Below are 14,467 nucleotides of genomic sequence, written 5' to 3'. Positions count from 1 at the left end.
TCACAGTAATATCTGCACAACTGCGTGGTCAGCACGGTTGTATGTCAGCTACAGCCAGCCCTGCTGTAGCTGGGTTAGGCGGCCTAATGCCCAAGAACCAGGTGCTACTGTGCCTCTCAATTTCATTCCCCCACCCCCTCTCAGAGAAGAACTGCACCAACTCTGCAGGAGAAGAGCCAGGCAAGAAAACTAGTGAAGGTGTAGCCTACAGCATTCCCAAATCGCTGTGAGTTCAGCAGCAAGGGTCCCTAGGTACCATCTCCTCAGTCTTTCCTGCAAAACACAAACAGGCTGCCATGTAGGCTCAGCTACAAATCTGACTTGCTGATTCGGGTATTATCAGAGGTGCCTGATGGCTCTGTAAGTGATGAGTTTATGTGGATCAAGCTGCCCCTGGCTGGTGACACCAAGCATAATAAATGGAGCACAGCTGCAGAGCAAATCTGACACAACAAAAGAGCAAGCAAGTGCTATGAGTGCTACAGGGAATAGCGAGTTCTCATTAGAGTTTTCCATATTTTCATAGTGAGCCCAGCAACATCATTCCAACAATGAGAAAATTATCTGAAGAGCAGCACAAAGGCAACTCTTCATGAAGAGAGATACAACTGTGCATACACATGTACACATGCAAAACAAGAAAAAGTGCTGAGCAAGATACTTCTATTGGGTTGGGTTGCAAAGCAAGACAACATATGCAAAGGCAGAGCATACATCTTTAGATGATCATTTTCTTTCTGGGAGATGACAAAACCTTCAGGGAAACTGGGACGATAGCTGCCCCGCTGCTGCAAACAGGCAGAATGATGCAGGGAGTGAGCAGAATCATCTTCCTGCCCTAATGAAGGTCTTTCCAACCACAGGAGTCTTCTAGCTCAGACTAGTAGTATTCTTAAAGAATGAGGACATCTGGAACTTGGGCTGCCTATGAATCTCAGTTGCCCTTGTGGCTTTTGAGGAAAGCTTCTGGACCGTGTTGGCTTCAAGGACAGATAGAAGATACGCTGGCACTCACAGTGACAGCACTTGGGTCTGCATTAAAGTGCAGTAGAGAGTTGAGTTTCCTTGCTATGACATGCCCCAAGTTTCATCAAGTTTGGCAAGAGGAACAGTCAATAGTTTTGGACTCAAACAGAGGTCTGAATCCACAAACAAAACCAGCACTGCTGGTTTCCATTTAGTTACGGAACTAAGGCAACACCAGATCTATGTTCTGCAATGGAAACTCCAGAACAGGGTGGAGGGCATAACTATGAAGGTAAAGGGTGGAGAATGAATGTAAGAGCAGGCAAACCATAGCTTGTTATAGTCAGCTAGATAATCCATGTGTGCTGAGTAGAGTTATAGATCCCTCATCGTGTAACAAAGGCCAGACATCAACAGCGGAACTGTTACAGAAGTTCCCCATCTCTTGTTCTGGTAAATTTGTCCTAAATAAACAAGTGTGTTTAACACAACTGAGTTCTCCAATAGACCACTGAAGAGATGGACAGACGCTTGGAGTATAACAACAGAAAGGAAAATTTGTAAAATCACACCCTCAAAGCAGGTAGTGGAGGAGGCGTTAACCTAGACACGTTTCTTGAGATACATCATCAGGTAATATATCACACATACGTATTATGTGTGGTGAAAACTGGTTTTATCAACTAGACATGGTACAGAAGCACAGGTCCAGGTCTCAGATAATGAAGAATCACTTTAAATAACAATCTATATAGAATTCAGATGCTCTTGATCATGCTTTTTTTTCTCTTTTCTTTGATTTCTCATTCTTTTTTTAAAAGCAACTTTGTACTCAAGAGAAAACTTACAAAATAAAATATAGTTTTTATTTGCATTGCATCTTGTCTCTTATGGACAGCACTATATGCAGGTTTACCCTCAATGCAGACTTGGCTTGTCATTTTGTGAATGCTTCAGGCTTTTCCAGAAAGTAAGCTGTGCTCCTGTTATCCCTTTTTAGGATGCAGCTATCTGCTCCCTTAGACCCTGCTAACAAGCTCTTGTCCCTGTCCTTCTGAACAGCAGAAACAACGTGTGATGAACTGACCACAACCTCCATTCCCCATCCCCCTGCACTGCTGAGGAGGTGAGGAAGTAGAGAAATTGGGAGTAAAGTTGAGCCTGGGAGGAAGAGAGAAGTAGAGGGAAGGTGTTTTAAGATTTAGTTTTTATTTCTCATTATCCTACTCTGATTTGATTGGTAATAAATTAAATAAATTTTTCCCCAAGTTGATTCTCTTTTGCCTGTTACAGTAATTGGTGTGTGATCTCTCCCTGTCCTTATCTCATTCCACATGCCTTTTGTTATTTTCTCTCCCCTATCCACTTGAGGAGGGAGTGATAGAGCAGCTTTGGTGGGCAGCTGGTATCCAGCCAGAGTCAACCCACCACACTTGCCATCGTATCTTGGCCTCTTGCCTTCACTCATACCTCTCTCACCCATTCACTCCCACAGAAGTTTCTTAGCTTCCTTCTGCCATAATTAGATAAGTTTACCGATGTAGTTACTTATTTTTAGGTATTCCCTAGCCAGTCCACTCTCTGCCCTAAATGACACAGTGAACATTCAAGTTCCAAGCACTACTTCTAGCTTTCATCTTCTAGTGTGAAAGGGACAGAGAAGGGCACATCAAAATTCTTGAAACCAACTGAAAATGTGACGTTGACGTTCAGGCCAAGAGGAGCAAAAACGAAGTGCTGTCTTTTCACCCTGGTTTACAATAAATCAAATCTTCATTACCCGAAGAAACAGTAATTATGAGAACAATGTCAAGCCAAAGAGAAAAATCTTAATGCTGAATGAATACATAACACACATATTTAAACATACCTAACCTCATATACATTCAAACACAATTTAATAAAAATGCGGTCCAAGGCAGAAACTGCAACTATTCAGCCATTTTTACCATAGTTCATCTTTTCTCAGGAAGCCAATGAGCAAAAGCATTAAAGAATATATACATGTCTTATGAATCTTACAGATTCATCAAGTCTGGTTGCCAAAACCTTGTGAAGATCTACACAAGTTATATTTTAAGCAGAAAATTTCTCTGCTTTCTTTCTGATTCACAACCCAAACTTACACACATCTTCCTCTAACTGAGATGAGAATTCTTTTCAAAATCAGAACAAAATGTGAAACAAACCTCCATACAGAGTTGTGCCTATTATCTCTTTTCCCATAGGCAGCACTTCCTTATCTGAATAGTAGTTTTTCACTGCAATTTTTATGGTGTAACTTGAAAATGGCTGTAGGTTGTCTATGACGGCTACATGACCCTGAAATTCCTGCAATTTGAAATCAGATAATAAACATATATTCTTAGAAAAGAGAGTCATATGTCACACCAATCATCTGTCAATTAAATGAGTGTTAAAAATACAGCAGTGCTTTTGTATTCTAATACACTTTAGTGTTTCAAAACGAATGTTAAAATTATAGTTTGGGTAATAGGTCACTACAGAAAACACATACCAAAAAACAAGCTGAGGTGTAATTAGTATGACTACAATATCACATTTTTCAGTGGATGGTACTTAAATAGGAAATAGCAAAATCAAAAAAATATAACAGAAGAAAAAATTATGAAGGCAAGTACAACTACCACAAAACACATAAAGGCAAGCCATAGGGTTGCTGGACAGTCTTAGGAGTTATTTAAACAGATTAATATCAACCACAACTGCTCTTTTTACAAGTAGAAACTGAAGACTTGTTTCAACAGGATTTTAGCAAAGGCATATTAAAAAGCAGAAGAGCACTTGCACAAAGGAAAGCTAAGGAATCTACCACTTAACAAATACCGAACAGAAAGAGGAATTACTGTTGGGGATGTAGAAGTGGAAAAACTCCCTGATAGAAAGTTACAGAATGGTTTATAAAATGACTAGAAGTCCTATCACATTCCGTTTATATATGATATCATATGCATTTTTGTTCCAAAATAGCCATACCAATGTTTTTTGCTGTAGAGTAGACAAAAAGTAGCTTGAGTTCCTGTGGTTGTTAGTCATTTGTCTGAGAAATACCAGATATGTCGGCGTAGGCTGAGATATGCCGGGGCATAGTTGCTGTGGTGTGACAGATGGCAAGCTTAATGTAAAACTGGTGTTTGTCGTATGAAGGATGGTAGGTTTCTCACTGTCTGGCAATAGAATCAGGCATCTTTTATCTAGGAAAGACATAAAAAAAAAAAAAAAATTAATTACTGCTAGACCAATCCAAACTTGCACCACTATTCCAATGAGAAAGCATAACCACAAAGTATTCTCTCTGCTTTCACAAACAGAAATAGAAAAAAAAAAAAAAAAAATCACCTAAATGAACTTTATTTGATTACTTTCATGGACACAAAAACAGCAGTCATCAAAGTAAAGTCTCATTTATCTTTGATAAGATACATATTTACTAAAGGTACAGATTTACTAAAGAATTTAGGTTCTTCTTTAAGTACATAAATACCTTGGAAATCCAGATTTTAGTGGCTATGTTATCAAGGGCAATACACACTGATGAATCCAAACTTGGTTGTCACAGGAAAGACAGGTGTGCAGAATAGAGTGTACCTTTCTCTAACAGTTAAATGTTCTCTCTCTTTTATCCCAAACAGCTTTTGATGTGTAAAGTTTATGGCAGCAACAGAGAAAGGGAGGACAAATTTTGGAAGAAGAAAAGAACAGGGAAAACAAATAATAGAAAACTACTCTCTGGCAGTAATCAAACAGAAACTAAAGAAAAGCCCTCATCACTTGATGTACTATTAAAAATACATTAAATGGACTTTCTGCCAAGAAGGAAAAGATTAAGGTGCATGTATGGGGAAGATGGTACAAGGACAAATGTTTGGCCTTAGGCCAAATCAACTGACCGGATTGTTGAGATCTTTTCTCCCTAAATGAGTAACCCCATCATTCTTACCAAAGTCAGATTCATGCATATGAGGGAAGGAGAATAAAAAAGTCTGTTCAACAGAAATAAATGTAAGGTTGAATCTTTGTCAATTTGATAGTTACCTAGAATGGTAAAACTCTCATGGGAGAAGTCCCAGATGGAATAAAGAATTGAGTAATTTTCAGAGTTAAAGTTTCTGTCAGGCAGTTCCATAGAAATGTGTTTACTCTGACAAGAAAATCCTTCGCTACATATTCGGTCCCCTTCCTCCTAACCCTGAAGAGAAATCATTCTCTCACAGAATCTGTGACAGGACAATAATTTTCACTGAGTACTTCTGATGTGTTAAATGATCAGCTGACATCACATCTCTGGATGACAATTAAAGAGGTTAGAATGAAAGGAAACTCTAGCAGCACTCCTTGCTCACATCACTAAAGCAATAAAAAGCACGTCAGTCAATCCAGCTGGTCTTTGCAAACATCACTTTTTCATGTGTACACTATTTGCTTTCAGTATTGAGAGGAAGAAAATATTTTTTTTCTTATTTTAGAATGTTCATTTACTTTTATCTTAAACTTGTGTGAGTAATTCTGTGCATTGCCCTCCCCCCCTTAAATGTCAAGGGTTTGTATTCCTCCAAATATATTTGCAGCAGTCCGTGTAAATAGGAAGAGCTCTGTGGGGATCTCTGGGTAGAAATAATCCATTTGGACTGAAATTCAGTTCTTCCTTTTCTGCATCAGCTAAGCCTGGGGCTCTTGCAGGAAACCCGATCCCTGGGGATAGGGATTGGTACGTTCTGTACCAGGGCCAAACCAGGTTCCTGCACCAATGCCAAGCCCACACAGATCTCATGGGAACAAACTTGCCCAAAGCACTGGTAAGAATAGCCTGGGCACTGGTCAGAGCAGCTGCAGGCAGAAGTAACTCTACTGGCTGCCCAAAACAATGTGAAATTATTTTATTACAAAAAAGTCCATGCTGTTAAAATATTCTCTTGTATATTTGTCAGATTTTTATACAAAATTGAAGTTAAAGAATTATTTGGAATATATTCAGCATGCTAGTATCTGTTCTAAACATCTGCATTTACAAAGATAATCCCTATACGTACCATGAATCTTAACTTTCTGTTAAAACTAATTTTTATTTCTTTCATTATTATTCTACAACGGTTTATTTAAAATGGTAGGAGATCTACGTGAAGCCCGGGTATAATATAAAGTAAACTGTATTTGCCTCTCAGGTAATTCTTTATAAATCATTTTAATAAGCAAAGTTCTTATCTCCTTGTCTTTGGAAGGGCAGACTTTTTTTTTTTCAGCTTTGCATACTTGTCAACAAGACCAGATAATAGGGCTCATTATCAAACTCTTGCAACAGCACATTGTGGACATGTTTGCTCTTTTTTTTGTGTGCTTTAATGTGCACCACATTTTCTAAATCTCCAGGTTTGATACAACTTTGAAAATAGGCATGGTTTGGCATTGACATCCTGTGCCTTCAATACATGGGCAATACTCATCATCATGAGTTCCCATGCAATCTAACACAAGGCAAGTCCTTATATTCATCCTTTTAAAAGTGTGCCTAGTGAATTGTTTCCCTCTAGAAGATAGCTGAATTCATAAAGCATACTTTACTTAAATACACATAGCATGATCTGCAACTCAAATACATGCTTTGAAATAAATTTGTTAAATTTACAAAACAACCCACATTCCCTCTACCTGGATACAATTGTGCCGCTGAGCTGTAGGCAAAGATTTTCAGCTCATGATTTGGTCTCTTCTGAAGAAAGTGTCTTGTACTTTCTTTATTTGCTAGCCAAATTTCAGTGTGTTCCTTTGTTTCAGTGCTCCAGTATATAAATTTCTTATCTATGGTCAAGCTACCAATTTTCTTACCTGTAGGAAAACATTGTATAGTTAAGCTTCAGAATAAACCCTGAGCAGATAATTTTACAAGAGCAGATGGGTGCTTGTATTCACAGTGAGTCAATAGGGGTGAGTATCTTGCTCATACCATATCTTCAAAGACCTCCCCTGGAAAAGAGATTTCTATTTTCCAACAGCTCTCATGAAGCTAGGACACTGTTATTTCAGTTTACAAATGTAGATTAGAAGGCTTTTTAATATCTGTAGTTATGAGAACTGCAATTCAATTAACAAATACCAAAAATAAAACACAAGAGCAAGAGCAAGTGTTGTCTATAGAAACTTTCAACATTTTTCCAAGATGAAAAGCACGGTACTCTGCCATCGCCCAGGAACAATTGAGAGAGCTCCTCTGGTAACTGAACAGCTTTGCCAGCACTGCTCCAGAAACAAGCTGAAAACTGAGCAACCAAGGTTAAGTGTTATCATTATAAGAAGTGCAACATAGATAAGTTGTCCTACAAGACTCTACCTGCCCTAAATACCCTCCCCACATATTGAAGTCTGCAATGCCACTTTCAGGAATAACTTAAGATGGTATTGTAGCTTTTCACTGAGATAAACTCTAATAGGTGTATCTAATATGAAAACGTAGCAAAACAATGTGTTAGTACTATAAGTGAAATTTATTGACAGGCAGCATTTGAGGCTGTAGCATCTTCATTTGATTTACATCTTACTAGAATACATACTTGCATCAGTAAATATCCTCACACTGCTTTTTCTCCCAGTTTGTATCAACAGGGAACACAACTGGAAACACAGAACATAAATATTTTGTCCATCTTGCCTATAGATTAGTTAATTTTATAAAGAAAGTGTTTCAAGAATGCGATTTTGCTGAAATGAACATTGTGTGATGTCAGAGACAGCAAGAATCACAAACTACCTAGAAGCATAAGAGAACATTCAAACCTTGAAAACCTGGTAACCTGATAATTCTCCAGCAGTGGCAACCATCCATATCTGAGGACCATATTTCGTCTCTTCCTCTGACAAAGAGCAGCTGGGGATTCTTGGAGTCAGACACATATATACTCATGGGTCTTCCCAGCTCTGCTTCTGTCACATCACAGGTGCAGCGATTCCTCATCTGTTCTTCTACTGATATGTATCCCAAAATGTGGTGCACGGTGTTATTCAGAATATCATAGTAAAACATGCGTCTGCCATAATCAAGATCTTCCATCCAGTACAAGCGGCTATCAAATAAAATGCATTGCTTACAGTAGAAATACTTCAATATAACCAATCTGCCCTAAATGCAGTCCTGTAAGTGACTACAGTCACAAACCTCCCAGAGATTTAAAACAAGGTAACTACAGCAGCATACTTGCAGAGTGATTCCAGGTGTTTAAAGGATATTATTGAGTGGAAGGTCACAATAACTGACTATTCTGGTTAAAACAGTTAATGTAAAAAATTGTTGTCTGGTGCTGACTTTCATTTGCATTACTTAAATAGAAGAACTCATCAGTATTTAAGTATCATTTGAAATCTTTACTCAAACAAGGATATCTTTTTGAATTTAGATATGTCCAAGCAGTATAAAAATAGAACTACATCCAGAAATTTCTGTGATTTACACAACACAAAAACCCCCATATACTATAAAAAGTCCTTTTATATCCTTAACATTTGATGATTTAATGAAAATCATGTTTAAAATACACTTTCAAAAGTTGTTAGTAATATATGCCTTACCTTAAGAAAGGATATGACAACAGAGATGATACAGTTGAATTACTTTTACACAACTGTATGTTCAAAGCCCTTAGAGATTTTATCTTGAGCTCAAGATCAATAACAAATATTTGAGTTTCACTCCATGGTGTTTTCAGGGCAACGAAGAGATGTCTTGCAACCCAGTCAACTGTGATAGCTGTGGCATTGTGAAGATATACATCTTTGAAAAACTTAAGAAAGAAATAAAAACATTACTAAAACTTCTTGAGAACAGTATTTTCCCACCTGATATTATGACAGAATGAAATTAGATTTGTTTCCAAACTAATTTCTACTTGGCAAGTAGAAGTCAAAATATAGAGAGATGTCATGGAACAAAGATTCCATTATTTTTACAGAAATGAAAACTATTGTTTCACAAATATCAGTTGTCACTTCCACGTTGCTTCCATATTCTTGAAATCAGTATGAAATCAAATTAAATTAAATTACATTTTATACAACAAAGAAACTTATAGTATTTAATAATGCAAATTTTAAATTAAATGTCTCTTGAAATATCAACAAAGCGAATGTCAGTAAAATCATACACATTTAATACGACAACTTTATTAATGGCATACTCTGGCCTATTCTAATAGCTTTTGATGACAAAAAGATTGAAGTTCAAATTTTATTATATTTTACATATTTTTGTGGTACTGCTAACGAGGAAAAATATCCAGCCAATCTCTTTCAAATTACATCTCATATAAACTGACAGTCATTAACAAAATTGTGTATTTGCAGTTCTATTTTCCCCACTGTATTTTGCCATTAAATGTGCTTTGTTCATCAAGCTTTTTTTTTTCTGTTTCAAATATGCAGGTTTGACTTCTTCAAAAACATAATTAGCCCCAAAATAATTACAATAACGGCCTAGGTGCTCTCAAGCAAGGGAATGAACAAATGAATACCTGAAACTTTGAAGTAGTCTGTATATTCAGAAGAAAAAGAGAATCTTCTACGATATAGTACGCTTTGTCATCATTAGCAGTATAACAGATGTCCTTTACATTTGTCTTTGCTGAAAGTTCCCATATGGTATGATTATTGTCTATGTCAGTAAGAAACAACTTGTTGGCAGAAACAGTTAGAAGAGTTGGGACAGGGAAAAGATCTGGAAGGAAAAGAGCACAACAGAATTTACAAAAAAAAAAAAAATCTAGACAATAGCAGTCATTCATAAGGAAAGCAAGTACGAGATAAAAGTAAATTATGACCCTGCACAAATTATATTTGGTTATATGTCACAGCAAATAAATAAAATAATGAGATGCCTTCTTGTCATCACATGCAAACTCCTAAGATTTTTTTCAATGGCATTGTGGATGCTTACCTAACAAATTTAAGCCTAGTAAAAACAGATTTGCTCACTTAATTACCTTTAACAGCCCAACTAGAAATAGCCTATGATCCCTAGAGGATCTCTAACTCTCCTGGTTACCTTTCACAGTCTGATTAGAAATATTATATGCTCTCTAGCAGTATGCAGATTACAGATCAAAACCTGCTGTTCCATACTATTCTGGGGTTGCCTAGAACAGATAATTTAACATAGTTTTAAGGAAAGGCTTGAAATTCCTGAAATTTAATCTAATGATAAGAAATATGTTAATCACTTCATGTCAGAAGCTGCAACTAATTCCTCTGTGGTGTCTACTGGAGGGTGGAACAAATGTCACACAAAGTGTCAGAGGCTATTTATCAGATTACCAAATTCCTGTACTGTCGATTTCACCAGCTATTACACACAAACCCTGAGATGGCATCTAAGTCATCCATACCTGATGAATTCCTCTCTGCTATATCAGACAAAGGTCCTGGACCCACAGAGGTGAAGGCTTGCACCTGTGGAACAGGAGACTGTTACATATGTTAAATAGCAGTATAAATGATTGCATTTGTGAGTCATAGTTAACGACAAAACCCCTGGCTGCTCAGCTAGGAAGGTATGCGTGTGCTCTCTTTGACCTGTTCTGGTCACTTCAAAGGCTGTACTCAGGGTTGGACCATGGCTATGAAAAAGATTTTAAACAGTGGCCCAGAGAGTGGCAATTCACGATGCATCTATCAATGAGAGCTCAAAGGACGCCAGACAGTCTTGTGTCCTTCTCCGGGCTGGGGCAATTCCTACTGTTGGTTGATGCTGCAACCAACGTGGTGCTCTCCCCCATCAGTACCTAGTCTGTTACACGCTCTTGTGCTTTTAACTTGTCTTTCAAGCATACGTTCTGTGTGTTCCAAGCCTTGTATTTCAATGAAAACATGATCTCCTGACAAGTTTTAAAATGGAAGTCTTTTTGTGGAAGCCGTGTGAGTCCTTGCATTTCTCCAGCAGTGGGACTTCTCTTGATCTATGGCTCTGTTTTAATAGCCCATCACCCTCCACCAGCTCAGTCAAATCTGTGTGTATGTCCTGGTTTGGGCTGGAGTAGAGTTAATGTTTCTTCTTAGCAGCTTGAATAGTGCTGTGTTTTGGATTCGCTATGGGATCTGGTATGAGAAGAATGCTGATAATACACTGATGTTTTCAGCTGTTGATGAGATTTCAAGGACTCTCTAACTCGACATGTCCTGCCCATACGCGGGTACACGAGAAGCTGGGAGGGAGCACAGCCAGCACACCGGACCCAGATTGGCCAATTAAATATTCCATATCATGTAATGTCATGTTCAGTATATAGAGGAGGGGTGGCCAGGAAGGGGGGGGATTCTCTCTGACTTCTGGGATTGCGGTTGCGGGATCTTGGTATTTCAGGATCGCTAGCCGGGAACGGGCTGGGTAGCAGTCAGTGGGTGGTGAGAAATTGCATTGTACATTGCCCGTTTATCGTTTCTATTATTGCTATTGTTTTATTTTGTTACCATTATCAAACTGTTTCTATCTCAACCTACAAGTCTCCCTCTACCCCTCCAATTCCCTCCCCCATTCCCAGGTGTGGGAGGGTGGGTGGGCAGCTGCAGGGTGGTTGGCTGCCAACCAGATTCAAACCACAACAGTTTAACTTGCAGCTTTGAGCAGTGACTTTGGAAGATCTCTAGAAGACTCTTTTGGGCTTCACCAAACCTGTATAATATTGCAGCATCTTTTCCACCTTATTTAGTGAGCAACACAATATATAGAAAGGTTAAGCCAGGTATCCAAGGGTGAGTCAGTGAAACAGCAGTTCCACAAGCAGAAACCACAAGTTCTTGCCCCAAGCCCCATACCATATCTCCTAACAAACACATCAGGCCGCGCTGATAACATCTACCATCTAGCATGAGATAAGCTCAGTAATTTTTCATACCTGAAACCTTACTGTGAGGCTGGGAAGCACCTCCCTGAGAGAAAAGAGCATCAGGTCGGGTTTAACATTGTTTGCATTCCACTCGGTGAAAGTGCCAGCAGTGCTACTCCAATTCAATAGTTGATAGTAAACCTTGAAGTGTGTTAATACTCCGTTGTCCCTTTCAGGTCTGTCCCACCTGAACTCCACAAGGACTTTCTCATCATCTGTATGTAGTTCCTTTTGTAACACGTATATTCTAGGGTTTGTGGGGGCTGAAGGAACTATATTTAAAAATATATATATATTAAAAGCACAGAGAAAAGTACTCCTATTAAAACACAAACTCTACCTCATAATTAACTCTTTTAGTTCTGAGCCTGAGCTTTACAACCTCAGTGCTGACAGAAATGGATAGCAATTGGTGAGGTGTAAATTACAGAAGCATACCTAAAACTTCATAGTAATTTCTGTTTTTCATTGGTGTCAAGGTATCCAATTTTAACTTGCTCAGCAAAAAAAGAGCTGTATAAACAAAGAAATGCACTCCAGCACTCAGATTGGGACACATCTATTTAGCCAAGTCCTGTAGGGTAACAATGGAGCTGCAAGAATTTTCACAACCAGAGCATACTCTAGCCCCTCTTCCATACACTTCAAAACCTATTGCAGCTCTTAAGCTTTCTCTGCGCTCCAGTCACTCAACGCTATATTTTAGCTGACTTAACTTTGACTTGCATGAGAGTAAAGATAAACACTGAAGTAAAAAGTAGAAAGTACATAACATTTATTAAAAATGTAATCAATGATTAAGATATTACATGCAGCCTTTGATGGCCATTGTAACGGATCTCAATTTCTCTTTCTTGCTCATAGTCGTAGGCATATGGTGGATATATTGTCATGTACTTTCTGTTCTAAATTCTATTACTGCAGTTGTGTGCATTTATGTGTGCAATAGATAATTGCCAAAGATATTCAGGAACATGTCCTTACAACTCTGCCTACAGCTGCCTAGCCCTGAAAGCTGCTCATTCCTCTCCAGGCTTTCACTTGTTAACCTAGACCTGGTCCCAGTATCTGCTACAGGTGGGGAATGGGATTTAAAATTCTAATACCTCCTTCAGGAGCTCGAAGGGATACAGATGTTGTTGGTGCCTTGCCCCAGTATGTGTATGGAGTCACAGTAAAATCAAAGAGTGAAAATGGTTCTAGCCAATCAACTCGGTAGGATGGCACTGTCAGGTTATGGGGATGAAGGCACCGTTCACTCTCAAAAGACTGTGAAAGAAATAAAACAGAATAAAGTAAAACAAATGTTTTTTTCCCTCTCAGAAAGGCCTTCAATTTTCCAAAATTCCCCTCACCAAGCTGGTCAACTAAATCAAGATACAGATTCTCTTTCTGTGAATGGTTGTTGTTTCACCAACTCCTGTGGCACTGTAGCAATGCCCTTTGAATTTAAAGGAAAGCTTGCCAAATGTGCTAAAATTAAGTGTGGATGAAGGCTAGATTTCACATTCAGGCAGAGGCTGCCCCACTGACAGCTCAGAGGACACTTCTGTCTTGGAGTCACTGTGAAAGGCTTTCTCACACATCTTTGAGCGTTGGTAGCTCCGCGCCTGACACTTCACACCCCAGCAGCTAGCCCAGAGCTACTGCTAAGCCCTTGTTCCTCCTGTGCTGGCCTCAGTGATGGTGAAACATGACAGCTTGCTTTGTATTTACAGTTTAGTTTGGTTGCTTGACCAACTTGTAAATGCTGGAGAAGAAACAAACTGCATTTCTGTTTAAAAATAGATACAACAGCAAGTAGTTGCAGTAATACATGTAGATAATAAGGAGAGGCTGCATTAATATCCTCACTTGTAGAGCCTTTGATCCTACGCAGTAAAAGACAGTTCCCCATTCCACATTTGTGGAGGGACTCCAAGTGATGTGAAAACTTGAAGAATTTCCTTTAATCCGGAAGGAAGACTCTGGCACTGAATCTGGAATCACTTTCGGTGTAAAAGAAAAATTTCCTGTCCATAAAGAGAGGACGAATTAATAATAATTTAAAGGACATGAGCAATAGATAGACTTTTCAAACCTGATTTAAAACATTAAAGTACCATGGAAATTCCTGTAAGCTGTCATTAGATAGAAACAATGAATAACACTACCATGTATTCTTTTTAGTCATACCCATTAGCTTTTACAATTGCACATTATTCAGGCATAGCTTGATATATTTATTAATAAGTTGTTGTTGTTCTAATCTTTTCTTAAATGACTAGAGAATTTCAAGAACTAAGAATTACAGACTGACAGTGAATACCTTTATTGAGGAGTTCAGATAAAGAAAATAATGTACCTGGCAAAGGTTTAAGCGATGTGTGAACGAGGGTAAAGGCTGCAAACTCTGCTGGTTGTGAGAAGGGAATGCTAAGGCTCTGGTTGACTTCCTGAGTTGTAATGAACTGAAGACTATTAATCCAGAACAGGCGACCACTGTAGTATTCCAGTGCATCCTGAGATATTTCAGAAGTACTCCATGCTGTAAATTCTGTGACGATGGCATTACCACAACTGTGAAAACACATACGAAATTAGCAAACTGAAAATGCATGTGTAGAGAGAACTAGATT

General features: G+C 38.4%; 1 protein-coding gene across 1 annotated transcript in view; it reads right to left on the bottom strand.

The window, feature by feature from the left end:
- The window catches only part of ROS1 (ROS proto-oncogene 1, receptor tyrosine kinase), a 72,733-nt gene that overhangs the window by 31,250 nt on the left and 27,016 nt on the right, over positions 1-14,467 (bottom strand). Inside the window, exons 19-29 of the mRNA XM_032992873.2 lie at positions 14,194-14,408; positions 13,704-13,861; positions 12,956-13,118; positions 11,859-12,121; positions 10,353-10,416; positions 9,483-9,685; positions 8,545-8,756; positions 7,756-8,042; positions 6,634-6,810; positions 3,964-4,181; positions 3,156-3,297 (exon numbers count right to left, since the gene is read on the bottom strand). Of these exons, the coding sequence (XP_032848764.2) occupies positions 3,156-3,297; positions 3,964-4,181; positions 6,634-6,810; positions 7,756-8,042; positions 8,545-8,756; positions 9,483-9,685; positions 10,353-10,416; positions 11,859-12,121; positions 12,956-13,118; positions 13,704-13,861; positions 14,194-14,408 (2,102 nt within the window). The remainder of the gene's footprint in view (positions 1-3,155; positions 3,298-3,963; positions 4,182-6,633; positions 6,811-7,755; positions 8,043-8,544; positions 8,757-9,482; positions 9,686-10,352; positions 10,417-11,858; positions 12,122-12,955; positions 13,119-13,703; positions 13,862-14,193; positions 14,409-14,467) is intronic.

The sequence above is a fragment of the Tyto alba genome, unplaced genomic scaffold, assembly GCF_018691265.1.
Source record: "Tyto alba isolate M040663 unplaced genomic scaffold, T.alba_DEE_v4.0 Super-Scaffold_22, whole genome shotgun sequence".
Lineage (NCBI taxonomy): Eukaryota > Metazoa > Chordata > Aves > Strigiformes > Tytonidae > Tyto > Tyto alba.
The sequence above is the reverse complement of the archived record's forward strand: the minus strand, read 5'-3'. Positions and strand labels throughout refer to the sequence as shown.